The sequence below is a fragment of the Dendrobates tinctorius genome, unplaced genomic scaffold (assembly GCF_039654945.1).
Source record: "Dendrobates tinctorius isolate UK_male_01 unplaced genomic scaffold, ASM3965494v1 ptg000157l, whole genome shotgun sequence".
Classification (NCBI taxonomy): Eukaryota; Metazoa; Chordata; class Amphibia; order Anura; family Dendrobatidae; genus Dendrobates; species Dendrobates tinctorius.
In genome coordinates, this window is record NW_027361824.1 from 155,544 (window position 1) to 177,169 (window position 21,626).

The following is a 21,626-nucleotide window of genomic DNA, read 5'->3' on the forward strand; positions in this document are numbered from 1 at the left end:
AGACAGGTGTCCCTGCAGCGTGCTCTCCTGATCAGACAGGTGTCCCTGCAGCGTGCTCTCCTGATCAGACAGGTGTCCCTGCAGCGTGCTCTCCTGATCAGACAGGTGTCCCTGCAGCGTGCTCTCCTGATCAGACAGGTGTCCCTGCAGCGTGCTCTCCTGATCAGACAGGTGTCCCTGCAGCGTGCTCTCCTGATCAGACAGGTGTCCCTGCAGCGTGCTCTCCTGATCAGACAGGTGTCCCTGCAGCGTGCTCTCCTGATCAGACAGGTGTCCCTGCAGCGTGCTCTCCTGATCAGACAGGTGTCCCTGGAGCGTGCTCTCCTGATCAGACAGGTGTCCCTGGAGCGTGCTCTCCTGATCAGACAGGTGTCCCTGCAGCGTGCTCTCCTGATCAGACAGGTGTCCCTGCAGCGTGCTCTCCTGATCAGACAGGTGTCCCTGGAGCGTGCTCTCCTGATCAGACAGGTGTCCCTGGAGCGTGCTCTCCTGATCAGACAGGTGTCCCTGCAGCGTGCTCTCCTGATCAGACAGGTGTCCCTGCAGCGTGCTCTCCTGATCAGACAGGTGACCCTGCAGCGTGCGCTTCTGATCAGAAAAGTGTCCCTACAACGTGAGCTCCTGATCAGACAGGTGTCCCTGGAGCGCGCGCTCCTGATCAGACAGGTGTCCCTGGAGCGTGCGCTCCTGATCAGACAGGTGTCCCTGGAGCGTGCGCTCCTGATCAGACAGGTGTCCCTGGAGCGTGCGCTCCTGATCAGACAGGTGTCCCTGGAGCGTGCGCTCCTGATCAGACAGGTGTCCCTGGAGCGTGCGCTCCTGATCAGACAGGTGTCCCTGGAGCGTGCGCTCCTGATCAGACAGGTGTCCCTGGAGCGTGCGCTCCTGATCAGACAGGTGTCCCTGGAGCGTGCGCTCCTGATCAGACAGGTGTCCCTGGAGCGTGCGCTCCTGATCAGACAGGTGTCCCTGGAGCGTGCGCTCCTGATCAGACAGGTGTCCCTGGAGCGTGCGCTCCTGATCAGACAGGTGTCCCTGGAGCGTGCGCTCCTGATCAGACAGGTGTCCCTGGAGCGTGCGCTCCTGATCAGACAGGTGTCCCTGGAGCGTGCGCTCCTGATCAGACAGGTGTCCCTGGAGCGTGCGCTCCTGATCAGACAGGTGTCCCTGGAGCGTGCGCTCCTGATCAGACAGGTGTCCCTGGAGCGTGCGCTCCTGATCAGACAGGTGTCCCTGGAGCGTGCGCTCCTGATCAGACAGGTGTCCCTGGAGCGTGCGCTCCTGATCAGACAGGTGTCCCTGGAGCGTGCGCTCCTGATCAGACAGGTGTCCCTGGAGCGTGCGCTCCTGATCAGACAGGTGTCCCTGGAGCGTGCGCTCCTGATCAGACAGGTGTCCCTGGAGCGTGCGCTCCTGATCAGACAGGTGTCCCTGGAGCGTGCGCTCCTGATCAGACAGGTGTCCCTGGAGCGTGCGCTCCTGATCAGACAGGTGTCCCTGGAGCGTGCGCTCCTGATCAGACAGGTGTCCCTGGAGCGTGCGCTCCTGATCAGACAGGTGTCCCTGGAGCGTGCGCTCCTGATCAGACAGGTGTCCCTGGAGCGTGCGCTCCTGATCAGACAGGTGTCCCTGGAGCGTGCGCTCCTGATCAGACAGGTGTCCCTGGAGCGTGCGCTCCTGATCAGACAGGTGTCCCTGGAGCGTGCGCTCCTGATCAGACAGGTGTCCCTGGAGCGTGCGCTCCTGATCAGACAGGTGTCCCTGGAGCGTGCGCTCCTGATCAGACAGGTGTCCCTGGAGCGTGCGCTCCTGATCAGACAGGTGTCCCTGGAGCGTGCGCTCCTGATCAGACAGGTGTCCCTGGAGCGTGCGCTCCTGATCAGACAGGTGTCCCTGGAGCGTGCGCTCCTGATCAGACAGGTGTCCCTGGAGCGTGCGCTCCTGATCAGACAGGTGTCCCTGGAGCGTGCGCTCCTGATCAGACAGGTGTCCCTGCAGCGTGCGCTCCTGATCAGACAGGTGTCCCTGCAGCGTGCTCTCCTGATCAGACAGGTGTCCCTGCAGCGTGCTCTCCTGATCAGACAGGTGTCCCTGCAGCGTGCTCTCCTGATCAGACAGGTGTCCCTGCAGCGTGCGCTCCTGATCAGACAGGTGTCCCTGCAGCGTGCGCTCCTGATCAGACAGGTGTCCCTGCAGCGTGCGCTCCTGATCAGACAGGTGTCCCTGCAGCGTGCGCTCCTGATCAGACAGGTGTCCCTGCAGCGTGCGCTCCTGATCAGACAGGTGTCCCTGCAGCGTGCGCTCCTGATCAGACAGGTGTCCCTGCAGCGTGCTCTCCTGATCAGACAGGTGTCCCTGCAGCGTGCTCTCCTGATCAGACAGGTGTCCCTGCAGCGTGCTCTCCTGATCAGACAGGTGTCCCTGCAGCGTGCTCTCCTGATCAGACAGGTGTCCCTGCAGCGTGCTCTCCTGATCAGACAGGTGTCCCTGCAGCGTGCTCTCCTGATCAGACAGGTGTCCCTGCAGCGTGCTCTCCTGATCAGACAGGTGTCCCTGCAGCGTGCTCTCCTGATCAGACAGGTGTCCCTGCAGCGTGCTCTCCTGATCAGACAGGTGTCCCTGCAGCGTGCTCTCCTGATCAGACAGGTGTCCCTGCAGCGTGCGCTCCTGATCAGACAGGTGTCCCTGCAGCGTGCTCTCCTGATCAGACAGGTGTCCCTGCAGCGTGCTCTCCTGATCAGACAGGTGTCCCTGCAGCGTGCTCTCCTGATCAGACAGGTGTCCCTGCAGCGTGCTCTCCTGATCAGACAGGTGTCCCTGCAGCGTGCTCTCCTGATCAGACAGGTGTCCCTGCAGCGTGCGCTCCTGATCAGACAGGTGTCCCTGCAGCGTGCGCTCCTGATCAGACAGGTGTCCCTGCAGCGTGCGCTCCTGATCAGACAGGTGTCCCTGCAGCGTGCGCTCCTGATCAGACAGGTGTCCCTGCAGCGTGTGATCCTTATCTTTTAACCCAAACAATTCCTCTCAACCAAATGACTCCTCTCCTAAAAAACTCTGTGCTGCTGTGCCAAGTTCCTGGGATCTTTCCAATATAAAGTTTGTGGTTGAGCAGGATGTGATGTCGTATCAGGAAGTTCTTTGTGTTCCTTTCTGGTTTATGACCGGAGATATTTGTGCCAAGTAAAACCGGCAGTCATCGGTGACACTGATCATGCAGATGTCAGCGCCAGCACCGCCCGGTAATGAGGGGCCCCAGATCACAGGGTCCAACACAAAGATTCCCATGAACACTGACTGTCAAGGATAACAGCAGGGGGAATTGTTTAAATCCCACCGCTGCCACCAATTTGTCAGGGAGACGCGACACCGCTGCCTCCAATCGTCAGGACAATAACACAACTAAGTGACGAGTGATGGATGAGGCCACGGCTGCTCCCACTAATAGACCAGATATTGGGGACCTCATAGTGGGCGTATGATATATACACCTCCGATACTAACACATGGAATATACTGTATATATACCGCAATACAGTCACTGCCATCTCCGCAATAACAAAAGGAATTACTCGCTGCCACCAATCATTTATCCTGGCCGATTGGTCGCCCGGTACAGGTAGCGTATGGCTTCAGGGGTGCGGTTTACAGAGCAAGTGGAACAGAGATATTATTTTTATATATTTTATCCGGAAAGGCAGACAGTGTTTATAAAAATATACAACGTGATAGAAAATGGGGAAAAAAACAGTACAGTATATATAAAAACATGCAAAAAAAAGGAATAACAAAAGAAAGACACTAAACCTGATGTCACAAAAATGGCTGAGGGCTTAGCAGAGGGAGGTACTCCTTTTGGAAATGGACAGAACCCACCTCAAGCTGCACCTTCCAGGACTGATGAAAGAGCCAAAGCCAAACTCTGATTTCTATTAGATCAAGGTAACGAACCCATACCTCTCCTTGGTGAGCTCATTTGGGGGCTGGTTGTGGAATGTGCTGGGTCTTTAGAAGATTAGGGGATCCCCAACTTTTAGGATCTCTTCTCCCCGGAGATTCCATGTGGGAGATATTATCGTCGTATTTCCTATCGCGATGCTACCTTTCTAAAGAGATGATATATGGCATGGATAGCATCATCCATCTGGTTAATATTAAGTTGGAGGTGTTCAGCCTTACTGTGATGTGTGCATATGCGTTGTATTTCACTGCAATTCCAAAACTATAGCTTCGATAAATTTCAGAACTATTAAAAACCCCAATATTCATCACTGACCACTGGCTGCAGAGTGTCTGAGACCAGTAAACAGATAAATATGAATCCTAGGCTTGGTGTCTGCTTCTCAGAGCAGATCTCCACTGTAATTACTTGTTCATGGCAGAAGGTCCTACTTCATTGGAGGTTGAAATAGCAGCTCTTTCTCCCTTCCCTAGTTATAATTAATCCCATATGTTCTATGTGAGGGTGATGTCTGAATAGATTTTATAATTTTTTTTCTCTACGACACTGTCGTTAGTCTGCAGCTTTCATGTCTGTGTCTTCTTCTCCAGGTCATCTTCACGTTCAGGTGGAGCTCATCTCCAGGGAGGCGCAGGCATTCATCAGCCACAAGCCCTTAACGCTGAACCAGTGGTGCCAGATTCAGCTGACACTGGAGACCTCACTGGTGGGGAAATATTATATATACTGTATATATACTGTGTGTGCCATGTGTAATCATGAGCTGCGCTCACTATTCTGCTGTTACATCATGTCTATCCTCCAGTCACCTCCAGAGCTGCACTCACTATTCTGCTGTTATATCATGTCTATCCTCCAGAGCTGCACTCACTATTCTGCTGTTACATCATGTCTATCCTCCAGTCACCTCCAGAACTGCAGTTACTACTCTGCTGTTATATCATGTCTTCTCCTCCAGTCACCTCCAGAGTTGCAGTCACTATTCTTGCTGGTACATCGTGTCTTATTCTCCAGTCACCTCCAGAGCTGCAGTCACTATTCTGCTGTTACATCGTATCTTATCCTCCAGTCACCTCCAGAGCTGCAGTCACTATTCTGTTACATCGTGTCTATCCTTCAGTCACCTCCAGAGCTGCATTCACAATTCTGCTGTTACATCATGTCTTATCCTCCAACTCTTTTATTTTACAAAATTATCAAAATTACACTCAGAAACAAACCACAATACATAAACTAAAGAAAACCAACATAGACAGACATAAAATGTGCAAAACATGCGCAAACAACTGAAAGTCCAAATCCTTTCCTTGTCCTCCACTAAGCTCGGCAGCTTAGGGTCCCCCAGCAGGAATCCACTTAAAAGAGAATACAAAGAAACATAAACCCCACTCCCCACTCTCACTCCATTCACCCCCATTCACCCCTCACCGATTTTACTAGTTTACTATTTACAATTTTACTATTTACAAAAACCAAACGAAAATAACCCTTTCCTGGCCCTCCGCCTTGAAAAAAACAAGAACTCTGCCACTTTGGCCGACAAACCTTACCTCCTATTACACAGCAAAGATTTTTTTTTTTTTTTTTTTTTTTCCCTCTCCCACACATGGCAACAAGTTCGCAGCCTTTTTTCCCACCACCTTGCACCGCAGGTCCTACAAGTTTGTAGCCTTGTCACTGCAAAATCTGGTCCACGAAAGTTTATGGCCTTTTGATTCCACACGAAAATTATTTCCAGGGTCCGCAGAGTCTACTTCTCCTGCCCTGCTCCTCTGCTCCTTCATGTTGCTCTTGGCATCCGGTCATCCATCCACCACCCCCCATGCACCCCCCTCCCAACCTGACTACACCCCATCCACACATTCTAACTAAAAAAACAAAAAAACGTGTGTTATATGTTTTTCCTTTTACCAAAGCACAACCAAAAGACATTTTCCAAAACTCTCAAGACCATCCCATCTACTTACGCATTAATATACAAACTAAACACAGCATTTACATACCCAAGGCCCAAGTTTGGCACCTGTAAGCCCAATATCCATTATATGTCCTGTTTTTAAAACAAAAAGCTAAGGTGGCATGCACCAGCCCACCACCAGGAAAACGGGGTTCTAGAGGCTCCATCCCTCACTAACACATTCATCCTATCCCTCAAGAACTAAGACTGTCCCTACTTCTGTCCCTAAAAAAAGAAACCTGTCCCTATCTGTCCCTACCTGCCCCTACTCTACCTAACTTATCATAACTAACTCTCTATCTGTCCCTCAGTGCCTGTCCCTCCCTGTCCCTATCTGCCCCTACTTCTGTCCCTAACACACCCAGTGAAACTTATGCTATCCCTACCCTCATTCACACGGAGCTAGCTCTCCCTTGAGTGCGTTTTTAAAAGGAGAGGCCTCTCCAAAGCCAAGAGGCCTTCCTCACACCCAACCTTTCGAACTCCAAAGAACGGACCTTCACCAGGTCACCCAAGATGTTTCCTACCACCTCATCCCTTGGGAGGGTTTTTTTCCGCGTCGTAACTAGGCACCGTGCATTCCAAGTGTGGAACCTAACCGCTGCACTGACTAGGAATAAAGTGCACGGGTCCCGGCCACCCAGGGATCTGAACGCTCCATAGGCCCATTCAGTGTAGGAGAGGGACGCCAGCCGCGGCCAACGTATGGAGGCACCCACCCTGTTGTAAACCTCTGCATTAAAGGGACAATGAAGCAGGAAGTGCTCCATGCTTTCCAGCACGTCGCCACACTCCTCACGAGGGCAACCCCGGTCATCGGAGTTCCTGCACTTCAAGTTGTCCCTTACATACAGCCTCCCGTGGAAGCAACGCCAGGTCAAGTCCCAAAACTTCATGGGGATCCGCTTAGAATTTAAAAGCCCCAGCCCGACCTCCAGATCCCGGCCTGGGCAATCCTTAAGGGCCAGGGGCTTCTGGAAATGGGTCAACAGGACCCTCCTGTCAAGGCACTGCCTCGACATGGTCCTGATTTCCCACATTCCCAGACCCCACCGGCGGATCACCTTCAGAACCGGGGTAGCGTAAGCCGGAAGATGCCCATGAGGTGTGCGTAGGTCCTTCACCCGCCCTCCTGTCTCCCATTCCTGGAAGAAAGGCCAAAGCCAACCCTTGCAGGAGACTACCCACGGAGGAGCCCTCTCTAGCCAGAGGTTGGAGATGTTAGTCTTAAGAAAGGTGTTTACTAGAAACACCACCGGGTTGACCATACCCAACCCGCCTAGTCTCCTCGTACGGTATGTAACCTCCCTCTTGATTAGGTTAAGCCTATTCCCCCATAACAATTGGAAGAACAGGCTATAGACCCGCGTCCAGAGAGGTTCCGGCAAGATGCACACACTGCCCAGGTATATCAATAAAGGTAGCAGATAGCCTTTAGCCAGGGCAACCCTTTCCCTCAGGGTTAAAGACCAACCCTTCCATTGGTCCACCTTTTGGGCGGCGATCTTAAGTCTGCCCTCCCAATTTTGCTGGGGGTAGTCCCCGGGGCCAAATTCGATGCCTAGAATTTTGGCGGTGGCCTGGGGCCCTGGAAGGGTGTCCGGGAGATCAAAACTAGGATCTCCCCCTCCCAGCCAGAGACTTTCACACTTATCCCGGTTGATCATGGACCCGGATGCCTCCGAGTAGCGCACTACCTCCGACATGACCCAGTCCGCCTCCCCTCTCGAGGATACGAACAGGGAAACATCATCGGCGTACGCCACCACCCTCAGAGAGGAGCCAGAGCCCGCCCGGTCCATCCCGACTCCCGCCAACGGTCCACGATCTACCCTCCTTAAGAAGGGATCGATCGCGAACACGTATAAAAGCGGGCTCAGCGGACAGCCCTGACGGACCCCAGAACCCACCTCAAAAGGACGACCTGACCAACCATTCACCAGCGGAAAAGTCTCAGCCCCTTGGTACAAGATCTCTAACCATTTTACAAACCTCCCAGGCAGACCATACCTCAAAAGGACGGACCAGAGGTACTCGTGGTTGACCCGGTCAAAGGCTTTCGCTTGATCTAATGACAGCAAGTACCCCTTCCAGTGACCTGCCCTACCCTGCTCCACTGCCTCTCGGACACCGAGCACAGCACTAAAAGTACTGCGGCCTGGAACAGAGCAATGCTGGGCCCCTGAAAGGAGCCGGGGTGCAAACTTCACCAGCCGATTAAACAGCACCTTGGCCAGAACCTTCCGGTCCGTATCGAGAAGCGCTATGGGACGCCAGTTCTCGATTCGGGACGGATCCTTACCCTTTGACAGAATAATGAGGGCTGACTTCCTCATTGAGCCGGGAAGAGTGCCCGAGGAGAGACACTCATTAAAGACCCCTGTCAAGAGGGGGACCAAGGAGTCCCTAAAAGTCTTATAGAACTCAGATGTTAAGCCATCCGGACCTGGCGATTTCTTGAGCCGAAGCCCATCAATGGCCAGTCTCACTTCCTCTTCCCTGATTTCTTCTGCCAAAACACCAAGAGAGGGGTCACCCCCTGGCTCAGGGATGGCTTCAGCCAGGAAAGCCGACATCCTGTCCCGATCCAGATCCTTCTTTTCCAAGAGGTGTGAGTAGAAGGATCTGACCACCTCCAGGATCCCTGATTTGGATCTGTTCAGGGACCCCGTACTGTCGATCAGTCCTGTCACCATCTTACAATTCACTGACATCTTACAGTTTCTGTAAGGGTCGGGCGAGCGGTACTTCCCGAAGTCCCTCTCAAAAACCAAAGATGTGTGCCTATCATACTGACACCTCTTGAGCAAAGATTTCACTCTGGAGATTTCCTCTCGGTCACCTCCAGTCGAGACAAGCTGCTCGAGTTTCCTCCCCAGAGCCTGGTACAAGCGGTGCCTGTTCAGACTCCTGAGGCTCGAGAGCTGACGGAAGAACCCCGCCACCCGCTTTTTGAAGATCTCCCACCACTCTGACTTACTACTACAGAGATCCAACAGCGGTACCTGGCTCTGAAGAAAATCCTCGAAGGATTGTCTCACCTCCGCTTCTTCCAGCAGGGACGAATTGAGCTTCCACAGCCCTCTTCCCATCCGAGGAGTCTCTGCAACATTCAGAGAAAAGAAAATTAGACAGTGATCGGAGAACTCCACCTCAACGGCGGACACAGCAGAAAAGATGGCGTCCTCCTTCAAAAAAAACCTGTCTATTCTAGACCTACAGCTACCCCTATGGTAGGTGAAACCTCCGTGACCTGGGGTGTGCCGGATGTGGGCATCCACCAGGCGAGCTTCACTGGCTATGCTATTCAACGCGACACTATCATAAGCCAGGCGATCTCCGGGACCCCCCCGGTCACGGGACCTCGTAATGGTGTTGAAGTCCCCACCGAAGACCACCTGTCGGCTCGTAAAAAGAAAGGGCTTGATCCTCAGGAAGAGACATTTGCGGTCCCACTTGGACTGCGGGCCGTAGATGTTGATGAGCCGGAGCTCTTGTCCCCTCATGAAGACATCTAGGATCAGGCACCTCCCCATTTCCAACTCAGTAACCCGTCGGCATTCAACTGCTGCAGTCTTAAAAAGGACTGCCACCCCGCTATACGGCTCGGCCGCAAGAGACCAGTATGAGGGCCCGCACCTCCACTCCCTCCGTGCTTTATAGATGGCCCCCATGTCTGTTAGTCTGGTCTCTTGCAAGAATAAAATTTCTGCCTCAATCCGGGAGAAAAAATCAAAGGCCGTGAAGCGAGCCGCATCTGACTTAATGCTGGCGACATTAATAGACGCCAGCGTCAACGGGGCGAGTTCAGCCATCATGGGTGATCGAGTTGGATGGCCAATTTCTTCCCTACCCCGCTATTACCTCCTCCTGGGGAGGGGTCAGACACCTTCCTTTTCAGGGAAGCTCCCGACGTGTCCATCCCACCCCCCCCGGTGTCCTCGCCCCCGGGTTCCAGGTCTGTCCCCCCCTCAGGAGGAGCAATGCCCCCTGAGGGACGGACTCCGCCATCCCCCGAAGGACCCTCCGGTGTTACCCCCGGCCCAGTACCCTCGTCTTGCGGTTCATCATCTGAACCCCCGAGGGCGCTGAACCGGTTGGAGAGTCTGATCAGAGGGGGGTCAGCGGGCCCTTCCGTATGCACCCTTGTGGTCGGGGGCGGGGGGGACTTTGAAGGCTTGTCAGCCTTCCTCCCCACCGCTTTGCGCTTGGCACGCCTGGTTTTGCCACCTGGTGCTGTAGGCTGCTCTTGGACATCCTCATCAACACTTTCATACTGAGAGGAATTGTCCGAGTCAGCCGCTTTCTCCTCTCTCTCCATCCTCCTGATCTCCTCACTCACCGCACTCTCCCCCAGGGCCTCAGAGGCTTTGGCCACGGGCCTGGAGGGAGGAGCAGGCATCACCCCGGTTGCCCGAGGCTCCACCTGTCCCTTACCTCCCTGGCGTTTTTCCTGCCTCCGCTGGTACGCGGGGCCCCTTGCAGCATTGCCCTTCCTCACTGGCCCCTCAGCCCTTCCCCCTTCGCCACCACCTGCCACGGCAGAAGCAGCGCCACCGGGGGTTGCCCCCCCGCGGTCTCCCCCCACCGGGCCTGTGGCGGCATTAGAGAAAGAGCGAGGGCAGCGGCTGAGAGGGTGACCCAGGTCACCACACAGGTGGCACCGAATGTCTTTGCACAAGGCAGCCAGGTGACCTACCCCACCACACAACGCGCACTTCTGCACCTTGCAGTTGGCGCTGAAGTGAGTGGGGTCGCCGCACTTGTGGCAGACCTTCGGTTGCCCCTGGTAGAAGACCAGGATCCTGTCCCTTCCCAGGAACGCCGAGGAAGGGATGTGGGTGACCGTGCCGCCGGAAACCTTCAATTTGACCATGAAGGTCCAGCCCCCCGACCAGATGCCAAACTCGTCCCTGTTCTTTTTTGGGACCTCGGTGACCTCCCCGTAACGGGAAAGCCACGTCATGATGTCCACGCCTGCGAGTGACTCGTTACATGTAACCACGGTCACTCGCTTGACGGAATTTTGGCGAGACACCGCTTGAGCCACGAAGTCTCGCCATCCGGGCTCTTCTCGCACCAGCTCGTAGTTTGACCAGAAGAGCTCAAGCCCCTCTGGCCGCACGAAGCTGACGTCGAAGAAGCGGGACGCCGAAGGGTGTATCAGGGCAAAGATGTCATTCGCCCCGAAGCCCATCTTAAGGAGGAGCTCCACCACCTTGCTCCTAGGTGGACAAGCTTCACTGCCCCCCCACCTAAGACGGACCACATTCCTTCTTGGTGGCCCCTGCCCGGCTGTGGGGAGAGACCAAACAGTCCCTCCCTCCCTTTGATTTTGGAAGGCTGCTAGGCCATGTCTCTCTATCCAGAAAGACAGGTCCACTGTCCTCCCCTCTACCATGATCGATCTTTCTCCCCTTTGGAGGGCCTCCAGGAAACGGCGGTGCAAACCGCCGTCCCCGGAGCCCGGAGGCGAGGAGACCCCCCCGGAACCACCCCGACCCCCAGCCGCGACCCCCGCATAATTACGTTGGGGCCTCGCGGCTGGGGGGGCAGACGGGCCAGCCCTCCCACCACTACCACCACTTGTGCCAGCACCCTCATTCACTCTCCCGTTCACTCTTTTATTATTTCCACTCGCTCCGGCACTCACTCCAGCATTTACTGCCACATTCACACTCGCACTCACTCCCTCATCCATATCGCTCACATCACCATTTATGTCCTCAAACAGCTCTTCAAAAATATCTCCTATCTCACTCCCACTCTCACTTCCAGATAGACCACTATTTACATTAGCAGACTTGGTGTTGCAGTACCCCTGCCTGCCTGCTGGGGGCCCTGACTGGCCAGTGCTCTGCTCCTTGGAGCTGCTGGCACTGCTCCAACTCTTGTCCAGGAGTGCCGCTGCCCCTTTAAATACCTCCGAGCAGAGCGCACTCAGTACGCCCTGCCCGAGCCTGGGAGCAGCAGCAGCTCCTGGGTTCTCTGGCTCCACTTTTTTTCCTTTTTGCGGTGTCTTTGCACTGAGGACAGGGACGGCCACTGCCACCGCACCCTGCCCTCTGCTGTTCGCCCCCGCCGGCTTCCCAAGGAGCGCCAGAGCCCCCGCACCACCAGATGGAGGTAAGCGGGCTGGGGACCCCGACAACTCCCTACCGACTTTTGGGGGCACTATGCTGCTTGAGGGGGTAGGCGGGACAGGAGGCAGTGGGCCCGCCAAGGCCACGCCCCCCCCGCCGGCCGCAGCCACCCCGGGCAGAGCAGTGACCCCTTGCGAGGCCACGCCCTCCCCAGGTGACGCGGGCACAGCGGGCGGGACAGCGGCCGAGGAGGACACGCCCCCCCCGCATGCCGCAGCCTTTGCAGGCTGGGCAACACTCGGGGAGGCCACGCCCCCCTCACGGACTGTCACTGCGCCCCTGAACCCACCACTTGATGTTGGCAGGGCTGGCCACTCCCCCTCATCGCCCAGCGGCGGCGGTGCCCCCAGCACGGACCCCTTTTTGGGTCTACGCACCGGGGACCCCGCTCTTGCCACGGGCGCCGTCAGAGGAGCTACCAGCCCCTTGCATTTTTTTAGCTGCTGCTTCACAGCAGCCTCCACGCCCTTTCTAGGTCTCTGGACCCCCATAAGTGGACCAGACTTAACGGACCCGTGCGTGGGGGATCCAGAGACCCCAGCACTCACCGCCGGAGGTGCGGTCCTGGCTGTACCCGTGCTGAGCGCCAGGCCAGCCCCCCCTGCCACCGGGGACTGAGCCCGGACACCACTACTGCCAATACCGCCAGCGGCTGTTACACCACTGGCACCAGCACCGACCTCCATGTCGCTGCCTGAACCCTCACCGCCACCACCAGATGTGACGGTAAGGTCCAGGCACACATCACTCTGCCCGCGCCCCCGCTGCGGACCCACCACAGGGCCCGAGCCGGGGTGGGCAGCGGGTTCCATACAGCGGGACAGAGGGGCCCCGGAAAGAGGGACAAACATAAGTTTGTCAGCCACGGTGTTTTTTGGCTTGCGCTTGTTTTTTTTCTTTTTCCTCTTTCCGGTTGCCTCGTCCTCAGGGCAGACCTCATCCCCAAAGAGCAGTGTGCCAAACCGCTCTGGGGACTCGATCTGCTTCACCTGTTGTAGGACGAGGCAGCCCCCCTCACTACTACTGTCCCCACTCCCACCAGCCTCCCCCTCGCCCCCACTTTCCTCCGAGTAACTGGAGTCCGGTGGGAGAGCCACTTGCTCAGGGGCCACCCCGCTGCATGTTACCTGGGTGTTGTTGCTCACCAGGCCTTCAGGTGGGGCAGGCGTAGATGTTCCGCCATCCTCCTCCTCTTGGCCCTCCACCTGGCAGGGGCCTCCCGACCCCCCAGGAGACCCTCCGGTCATGGCTCTAAACCGGTCATCGTTTTTCAGTTTCTCTGCAAAGGGGCCGCTCCCACTCAGGATAGCCGCCCGTATCTCCTCCAAGGCCCTGATAGCCCCCTTCAGCCTCTCCACCGTGGCGGAGACCTCAGCTCGTCTCGAGGCGGGGAGCCGGTTCTTAGCCACCGCTCGTGCTCCCCTTAACTCCTCCCGGAGTTTTCTCAGCTGTTTGGCGGCCTCCTCATATTCGCAGAGGTGCGCATGGATGCGGGAGGCGTAGATGGTGGATGGCTCTCCCTCAGCTCTGGAGCCCCAGATGTTGGGGGGCTCTGCCACTGCACCTCTGCTCTGGGCCGCCACTCCTCCGGGAGGAGGAGCCGCCACGGTACCAGCTTCGGGGGGCCCGGTGTCCCGGGGCTCCTGGGTCCTGCGACCCCCTCTCTCCTGGCTCCGTCTCTTCCCCATCTCCCTGGGACTGGCTGGCTGCACCCTGGCCTCCGGATGGTGCTGAGGCCCCCCACCCCCAGCTGGCTTGCCGGAGGGTGGGAGCCAGGGGCACAGCCCCGGCGCTCAGTCCCAGGGAAAGTCCTCTTTCCTGGGAAGGGGGCAGATGGAAAGTCCTTGCAGGAAAAAACCTCCCTTCCCAGGAGCTTAGCAAGGCCCTAGCCTGCAGACGCTCAGCACAGATGCTCCTCCCCTTCCTGGGCGTGCTCTATCCTCCAGTCACCTCCAGAGCTGCAGTCACTATTCTGCTGTTACATCGTGTCTTATCCTCCAGTCACCACCAGAGCTGCGGTCACTATTCTTGCTGTTACATCGCGTCTTATTCTCCAGTCACCTCCAGAGCTGCAATCACTATTCTGCTGTTACATCGTGTCTTGTCCTCCAGTCACCTCCAGAGCTGCAGTCACTATTCTGCTGTTACAGATGTTGATGTTAGTGGTTGCTGTGATGATGAGGGTGGTAGTTTTGGCTGTGATGATGAGTGTCAAGATATCGCAGCCTGGGAAGGACACGCAGAACCACCCGCTGTGATCTTTGTGTCAAACACCTCTCTGCTGCCCCCTAATATCCGGACCTACGATTGACGGACGATTAACAGAGGAGGCTGCGGCCGCTTCCATTACTAGGCTGGGAAACTAGCAGTGAGCGTATGGTATATACACCTCCAATTCCAACCCATGGAATATATGTATATACCCCCCCGATACAGTCACTGCGAACTCCACCGTAACCCCAGACTACTCGCTGCCACCACAAGTTGATTTTTATATTCAGGCTGACTGGACACCTGGTTTCTAGTAGCAGATGGCTTTGGGGTGCGGGTTAAAGAACAAAAGGAACAGAACTATTACATTATATGAATAGGGAGTGGGTGAGCCCGGCACCAGAACCAAGGCACTGGTATTGGGGTACCTTGCTGATTAGCCCCGTGGAAGTCCGGTGAAGAAAGGAACTTAGGTGCTACCAAAGAATGCAGTGCAACAAAATTTCCCAGGGGTAAGAGACAGACAGCACTCACCGGTCCGAACCCAATCCTTTATTAACAGCGGTTAAAACACAGCAGTGGGAGGAATGTGCGAGGACAATTGGTGTACGGCCGTTTTGCGCTGCGTGCACTTCTGTGGGTCCATGGTAAGGAGCGGTGAATGTTGCCTTTCTCTTATCCCTTGGACATTTTATTACATTTTATATTTAATCCTAATAGGCAGTGTTTATACAAAATAGCAGATACAGTTACCTGAAATAAAAAGGAATAGCAGAAGAAACTTACTACCTATCACGAAAAAGCGCTTCGATTGGGGACGCTCAGTGAACGGGCTTCATAAACGATGTGTATCTCTCTACAGTAACCTGAGTTACACCCCCCCACGTGATGACCTCACGTATCTCGGGTTGTGGTATGTCCTCAGCCCTTCAGGATTTTATGAAATCCCCAACTAATGTAATAACTTTAATCCTGATGATCGCAGAAGTTCAAAATCGCCGCCATATTTTCTATCTGGATTTTCCCTTTCCCCAGAGATCAAACATGACATGGCTGTTGTGAGTTATCTGCCCACTGTGGATTTGGGGCTTATAAGCAGGGGTTACAGTTATGAGAAAACATCCATATTCTTCCCGGATTAACCCTGAAGTCGAAAAGGTCTGTCCAATCATTATGGGATTTATACCAGTCCCAATATTCATGCTTTTCTACCAATGCCCAGGAATGTGCACTGGTGAAGAACAATAGCAATCTCTGAAGGGTGTGTGATATTCGCTTTAATCCTCTCCAAACTTAAAAAGCCTTTTTGGCTGTGATGATGAGGGTGGTAGTTTTGGCTGTGATGATGAGGGCGGTAGTTTTGGCTGTGATGATGAGGGCGGTAATTTTGGCTGTGATGATGAGGGCGGTAGTTTTGGCTGTGATGATGAGGGTGGTAGTTTTGGCTGTGATGATGAGGGCGGTAGTTTTGGCTGTGATGATGAGGGCGGTAGTTTTGGCTGTGATGATGAGGGCGGTAGTTTTGGCTGTGATGATGAGGGCGGTAGTTTTGGCTGTGATGATGAGGGCGGTAGTTTTGGCTGTGATGATGAGGGCGGTAGTTTTGGCTGTGATGATGAGGGCGGTAGTTTTGGCTGTGATGATGAGGGCGGTAGTTTTGGCTGTGATGATGAGGGCGGTAGTTTTGGCTGTGATGAGGAGGGCGGTAGTTTTGGCTGTGATGAGGAGGGCGGTAGTTTTGGCTGTGATGAGGAGGGCGGTAGTTTTGGCTGTGATGATGAGAGTGATACTTGTGTCTTTTTTCTTTCTAGGGGAATTTGACGGTCACATGTGGAGATACGGTTGATGAGACCACATTCAGGTAACGGCCAAGCTCCTTAGAAAACCTTTATCCTCCAGTCACCTTCAGAGCTGGAGCTGGCTGCTGATTACTGCTGAGTTTTAACTGGGCCACTGATGACTGAATTCCCACAATGCATTTCTGCCTGACAGTGAGAGGTTTGCAGAACTGTGAATGCAGCTCTGGATGTGACCTATAGATTAACTCTTTAATTTCCTCGATGTCTTCCTCCTTCCCCTCCAGATTCTCGGCCGCGGTTTTGCTCTTGGACGCGGCTGGACATTTCTATCTGGGTGGATCTAAGTATGTGCCGGGGATGAGCGGATTCTACGGGCCGAGCGTTTACTACCGGCACCGCATTGTGCCCGTCCACAGGGTAACGTTACCCGTCCCTTGTACAGAACTCTGCCAGGTCCAGCCTGACCCAGGGCCAGTCCTGGCCTCGCGTCTCCCGCTGCCTGCTGATGCTTTTTCTCTTCTTCCTCAGTCACCCCCTCCTCGGCTCGTCCACGGTCTCGAGCTTCATCAGTGGTTCCAGAAGTGCGAGGCCTTCAAGGAGGAAAGTTCCAACAGATTCTGGCATTTTCTAACACAGGAGAGAACAACAGGTGCAGTCACGTCTCTGACTATTGCGGGGGTCACTGATGGGACAAGTCTTCCTCTGACTAATGCGGGGGTCACAGATGGAACAAGTCTTCCTCTGACTAATGCGGGGGGTCACAGATGGAACAAGTCTTCCTCTGACAAATGCGGGGGTCACAGATGGGACAAGTCTTCCTCTGACTAATGCGGGGGTCACAGATGGGACAAGTCTTCTTTTGATTAATGCGGGGGTCACAGATGGAACAAGTCTTCCTCTGACTAATGCGGGGGTCACAGATGGGACAAGTCTTCCTCTGATTAATGCGGGGGTCACAGATGGAACAAGTCTTCCTCTGACTAATGCGGGGGTCACAGATGGAACAAGTCTTCCTCTGACTAATGCGGGGGTCCCTGATGGGACAAGTCTTCTTCTGACTAATGCGGGGGTCCCTGATGGGACAAGTCTTCTTCTGATTAATGCGGGGGTCACAGATGGGACAAGTCTTCCTCTGACTAATGCGGGGGTCACAGATGGGACAAGTCTTCCTCTGACTAATGCGGGGGTCACTGATGGAACAAGTCTTCCTCTGACTAATGCGGGGGTCACAGATGGGACAAGTCTTCCTCTGACAAATGCGGGGGTCACAGATGGGACAAGTCTTCCTCTGACAAATGCGGGGGTCACAGATGGGACAAGTCTTCCTCTGACTAATGCGGGGGTCACAGATGGGACAAGTCTTCCTCTGACTAATGCGGGGGTCACAGATGGGACAAGTCTTCCTCTGACTAATGCGGGGGTCACTGATGGAACAAGTCTTCCTCTGACTAATGCGGGGGTCACAGATGGGACAAGTCTTCCTCTGACAAATGCGGGGGTCACAGATGGAACAAGTCTTCCTCTGACTAATGCGGGGGTCACAGATGGGACAAGTCTTCCTCTGACTAATGCGGGGGTCACTGATGGAACAAGTCTTCCTCTGACTAATGCGGGGGTCACAGATGGGACAAGTCTTCCTCTGACAAATGCGGGGGTCACAGATGGGACAAGTCTTCCTCTGACTAATGTGGGGGTCACAGATGGGACAAGTCTTCCTCTGACTAATGCGGGGGTCACAGATGGGACAAGTCTTCCTCTGACTAATGCGGGGGTCACAGATGGAACAAGTCTTCATCTGACTAATGCGGGGGTCCCTGATGGGACAAGTCTTCTTCTGATTAATGCGGGGGTCACAGATGGGACAAGTCTTCTTCTGATTAATGTGGGGGTCACAGATGGGACAAGTCTTCCTCTGACAAATGTGGGGGTCACAGATGGGACAAGTCTTCCTCTGACTAATGCAGGGGTCACAGATGGGACAAGTCTTCTTCTGATTAATGCGGGGGTCACAGATGGGACTAGTCTTCCTCTGACTAATGCGGGGGTCACAGATGGGACAAGTCTTCTTCTGATTAATGCGGGGGTCACAGATGGGACAAGTCTTCCTCTGACAAATGCGGGGGTCACAGATGGGACAAGTCTTCCTCTGACTAATGTGGGGGTCACAGATGGGACAAGTCTTCCTCTGACTAATGCGGGGGTCACAGATGGGACAAGTCTTCCTCTGACTAATGCGGGGGTCACTGATGGAACAAGTCTTCCTCTGACTAATGCGGGGGTCACAGATGGGACAAGTCTTCCTCTGACAAATGCGGGGGTCACAGATGGGACAAGTCTTCCTCTGACTAATGTGGGGGTCACAGATGGGACAAGTCTTCCTCTGACTAATGCGGGGGTCACAGATGGGACAAGTCTTCCTCTGACTAATGCGGGGGTCACAGATGGAACAAGTCTTCCTCTGACTAATGCGGGGGTCCCTGATGGGACAAGTCTTCTTCTGATTAATGCGGGGGTCACAGATGGGACAAGTCTTCTTCTGATTAATGCGGGGGTCACAGATGGGACAAGTCTTCCTCTGACCAATGCGGGGGTCCCTGATGGGACAAGTCTTCTTCTGATTAATGCGGGGGTCACAGATGGGACAAGTCTTCTTCTGATTAATGCGGGGGTCACAGATGGGACAAGTCTTCTTCTGATTAATGCGGGGGTCACAGATGGGACAAGTCGTCTTCTGATTAATGCGGGGGTCACAGATGGGACAAGTCTTCTTCTGATTAATGCTGGGGTCACAGATGGGACAAGTCTTCCTCTGACTAATGCGGGGGTCCCTGATGGGACAAGTCTTCTTCTGATTAATGCGGGGGTCACAGATGGGACAAGTCTTCTTCTGATTAATGCGGGGGTCACAGATGGGACAAGTCTTCCTCTGACTAATGCGGGGGTCACAGATTGGACAAGTCTTCCTCTGACTAATGCGGGGGTCCCTGATGGGACAAGTCTTCTTCTGATTAATGCGGGGGTCACAGATGGGACAAGTCTTCTGATTAATGCGGGGGTCACAGATGGGACAAGTCTTCTTCTGATTAATGCGGGGGTCACAGATGGGACAAGTCTTCTTCTGATTAATGCGGGGGTCACAGATGGGACAAGTCTTCTGATTAATGCGGGGGTCACAGATGGGACAAGTCTTCCTCTGACTAATGCGGGGGTCACAGATGGGACAAGTCTTCCTCTGACTAATGCGGGGGTCACAGATGGGACAAGTCGTCTTCTGATTAATGCGGGGGTCACAGATGGGACAAGTCTTCTTCTGATTAATGCGGGGGTCACAGATGGGACAAGTCTTCCTTTGACTAATGCGGGGGTCCCCGATGGGACAAGTCTTCTTCTGATTAATGCGGGGGTCACAGATGGGACAAGTCTTCTTCTGATTAATGCGGGGGTCACAGATGGGACAAGTCTTCCTCTGACTAATGCGGGGGTCCCTGATCTGACAAGTCTTCTTTTGACTAATGCGGGCGTCACTGATGGGACAAGTCTTCCTCTGACTGTACAATAAACTGTCCTTTCCCCTAATTGTGCTATATTCCAATATCATATGCAGTTATTGGGAAGGTAAAACAAGAATGTGCCAGATGGAAAGGCAGTCTACTGTACAGCAGATAATATCAGTCTGTGTATAATGAAGACAGTCTACAGTACAGCAGATAATATCAGTCTGTGTATAATGAAGGCAGTCTACTGTACAGCAGATAATATCAGTCTGTGTATAATGAAGGCAGTCTACTGTACAGCAGATAATATCAGTCTGTGTATAATGAAGACAGTCTACTGTACAGCAGATAATATCAGTCTGTGTATAATGAAGACAGTCTACTGTACAGCAGATAATATCAGTCTGTGTATAATGAAGACAGTCTACTGTACAGCAGATAATACAAGTCTTTGCCACATGGGAAGGCAGTCTACTGTACAGCAGATAATACACATCTGTGTATAATCAGAAGATGATCTACTGTACATTACTGTAGATATTAGAAGACTTTGTATAATAAAAATACAGTCTACTGTACAGCAGATAATACAAGTCTGTGTATAATGAAGGCAGTATACTGTACAGTACATAATACAAGCCTGTTTATGACAGCAGTCTACTGTACAGTACAGCAGATAATACAAATCTGTACCACATGGGAAGGCAGTCTTCAATACAGCAGATAAAACAAGTCTGTGCTACAGTGCGAGACATTCTGATGTACAGCAAATAATCAACCAATGTGTTGCGCTGAAAGTGAAGTCTGTTGTAAAGTAGATAATTCAAGTAAATCTGTGCCACATGGAAAGGCAGTCCACTGTACATCAAATACTACAATCATGGGCCACATGGGGAGGCAGTCTACTGTACAGCAGATAAATAACCCTGTGCTGCTTTGAAGGCAATCTCTCGTGTGCAGCTATCCTCTGAGCCTCCAGTGTATACAGTGTTATCTGCCCGCATCCTCCACCACAGGAACCTGCGCTGACACCTATCATCAGTACCAGAGCCATCATGGCGCCCAGCCTCCTGCTGCTCAGTGCTCGCTGTCGGACTCGCCTCCACCGCTGCACAGGACCCTAATCGACAAGCTGCTGAGGAGGAGGGTGAGCGGAGCAGGTGAGATCATGGCCCGCAGCCATTATTGAGGTGCTAGTGAGGGCCAGGTAATGGGACCCTCCGCCTGTGCTCCCCCCACATCGTGCAGTGTAATATGGGGCAGTACGGTGCATTATAGTGGTGTATTATATGCGGTGCAGTGCTCAGTATATGGCGGTACACAATCTCATGGAACCCCACCTAACTCCACCGTGGCGACAGTGACTAATCTCTTGCTGCTCACCTTACAGGTCACATCACCTTTAATCGTCAGCTCTTTGGCCAAGCCCTGTACAGAATATACCAGACGAGGGTCCTGGCTGCTGATGGTTTCTCCAGGATGAGCCGCTCTCTGCCTCTCCTGCTCCAGGCGGGATGTCTGGGGTATCACCCTGCGCTATACACCGCGGCTGTGCTGCGCCACACAGGCCTGGGGGTCACAAAGGACACATCTAAGGTATCACTTGTACGATCCACCTAAGGTAGTGCCGTACCTGGCCACACTGTGGTTTCCTTGTTCTTATCGGAATGTGCACATTTTAGATTCAGACTGACGGCAGCAAAACTAGGAAGGAAGGAAGGAAGGACACACAGAGAATCAAGGAGCGAAGAGACACGGGTGACACTAGTGAGAATGTGGGCTACCTGTCAGGTTTCTCCTGGTGTCCCCCGTTACTATGATTATGGCTTTACACCTCTCGGCTTCTCTCCGCAGCTTCATCAGCTTGTCACCTGGAGGACTCCTACAATCCAGGAGGAGTTCCCGGTGGTGCTGAACACTTGTCCCTGCTTTGCCTTCACTTTGAGTTCAGTTCATTCCAAAACATTTGGTTGAGGTTGATGATTGTGGAGGCCATGTCCTCTGACACAACCTTCATCCTCAATGGTCACAGCTTTTCATTGCCTGGAGGCTCTGGGTCATGGT

At 53.9% G+C, this 21,626-nt stretch overlaps 1 protein-coding gene across 4 annotated transcripts in view; it reads left to right on the forward strand.

Annotated features, from left to right (window-relative positions):
- Nucleotides 1-21,626, forward strand: part of LOC141051493 (protein sel-1 homolog 3-like) — a 168,893-nt gene that overhangs the window by 31,464 nt on the left and 115,803 nt on the right. For all 4 annotated transcript variants that reach the window (XM_073548420.1, XM_073548418.1, XM_073548419.1 and 1 more), the window contains exons 5-10: nt 4,549-4,664; nt 16,081-16,130; nt 16,353-16,485; nt 16,597-16,717; nt 20,579-20,722; nt 20,953-21,158. In XM_073548420.1, the coding sequence (XP_073404521.1) occupies nt 4,549-4,664; nt 16,081-16,130; nt 16,353-16,485; nt 16,597-16,717; nt 20,579-20,722; nt 20,953-21,158 (770 nt within the window). The remainder of the gene's footprint in view (nt 1-4,548; nt 4,665-16,080; nt 16,131-16,352; nt 16,486-16,596; nt 16,718-20,578; nt 20,723-20,952; nt 21,159-21,626) is intronic.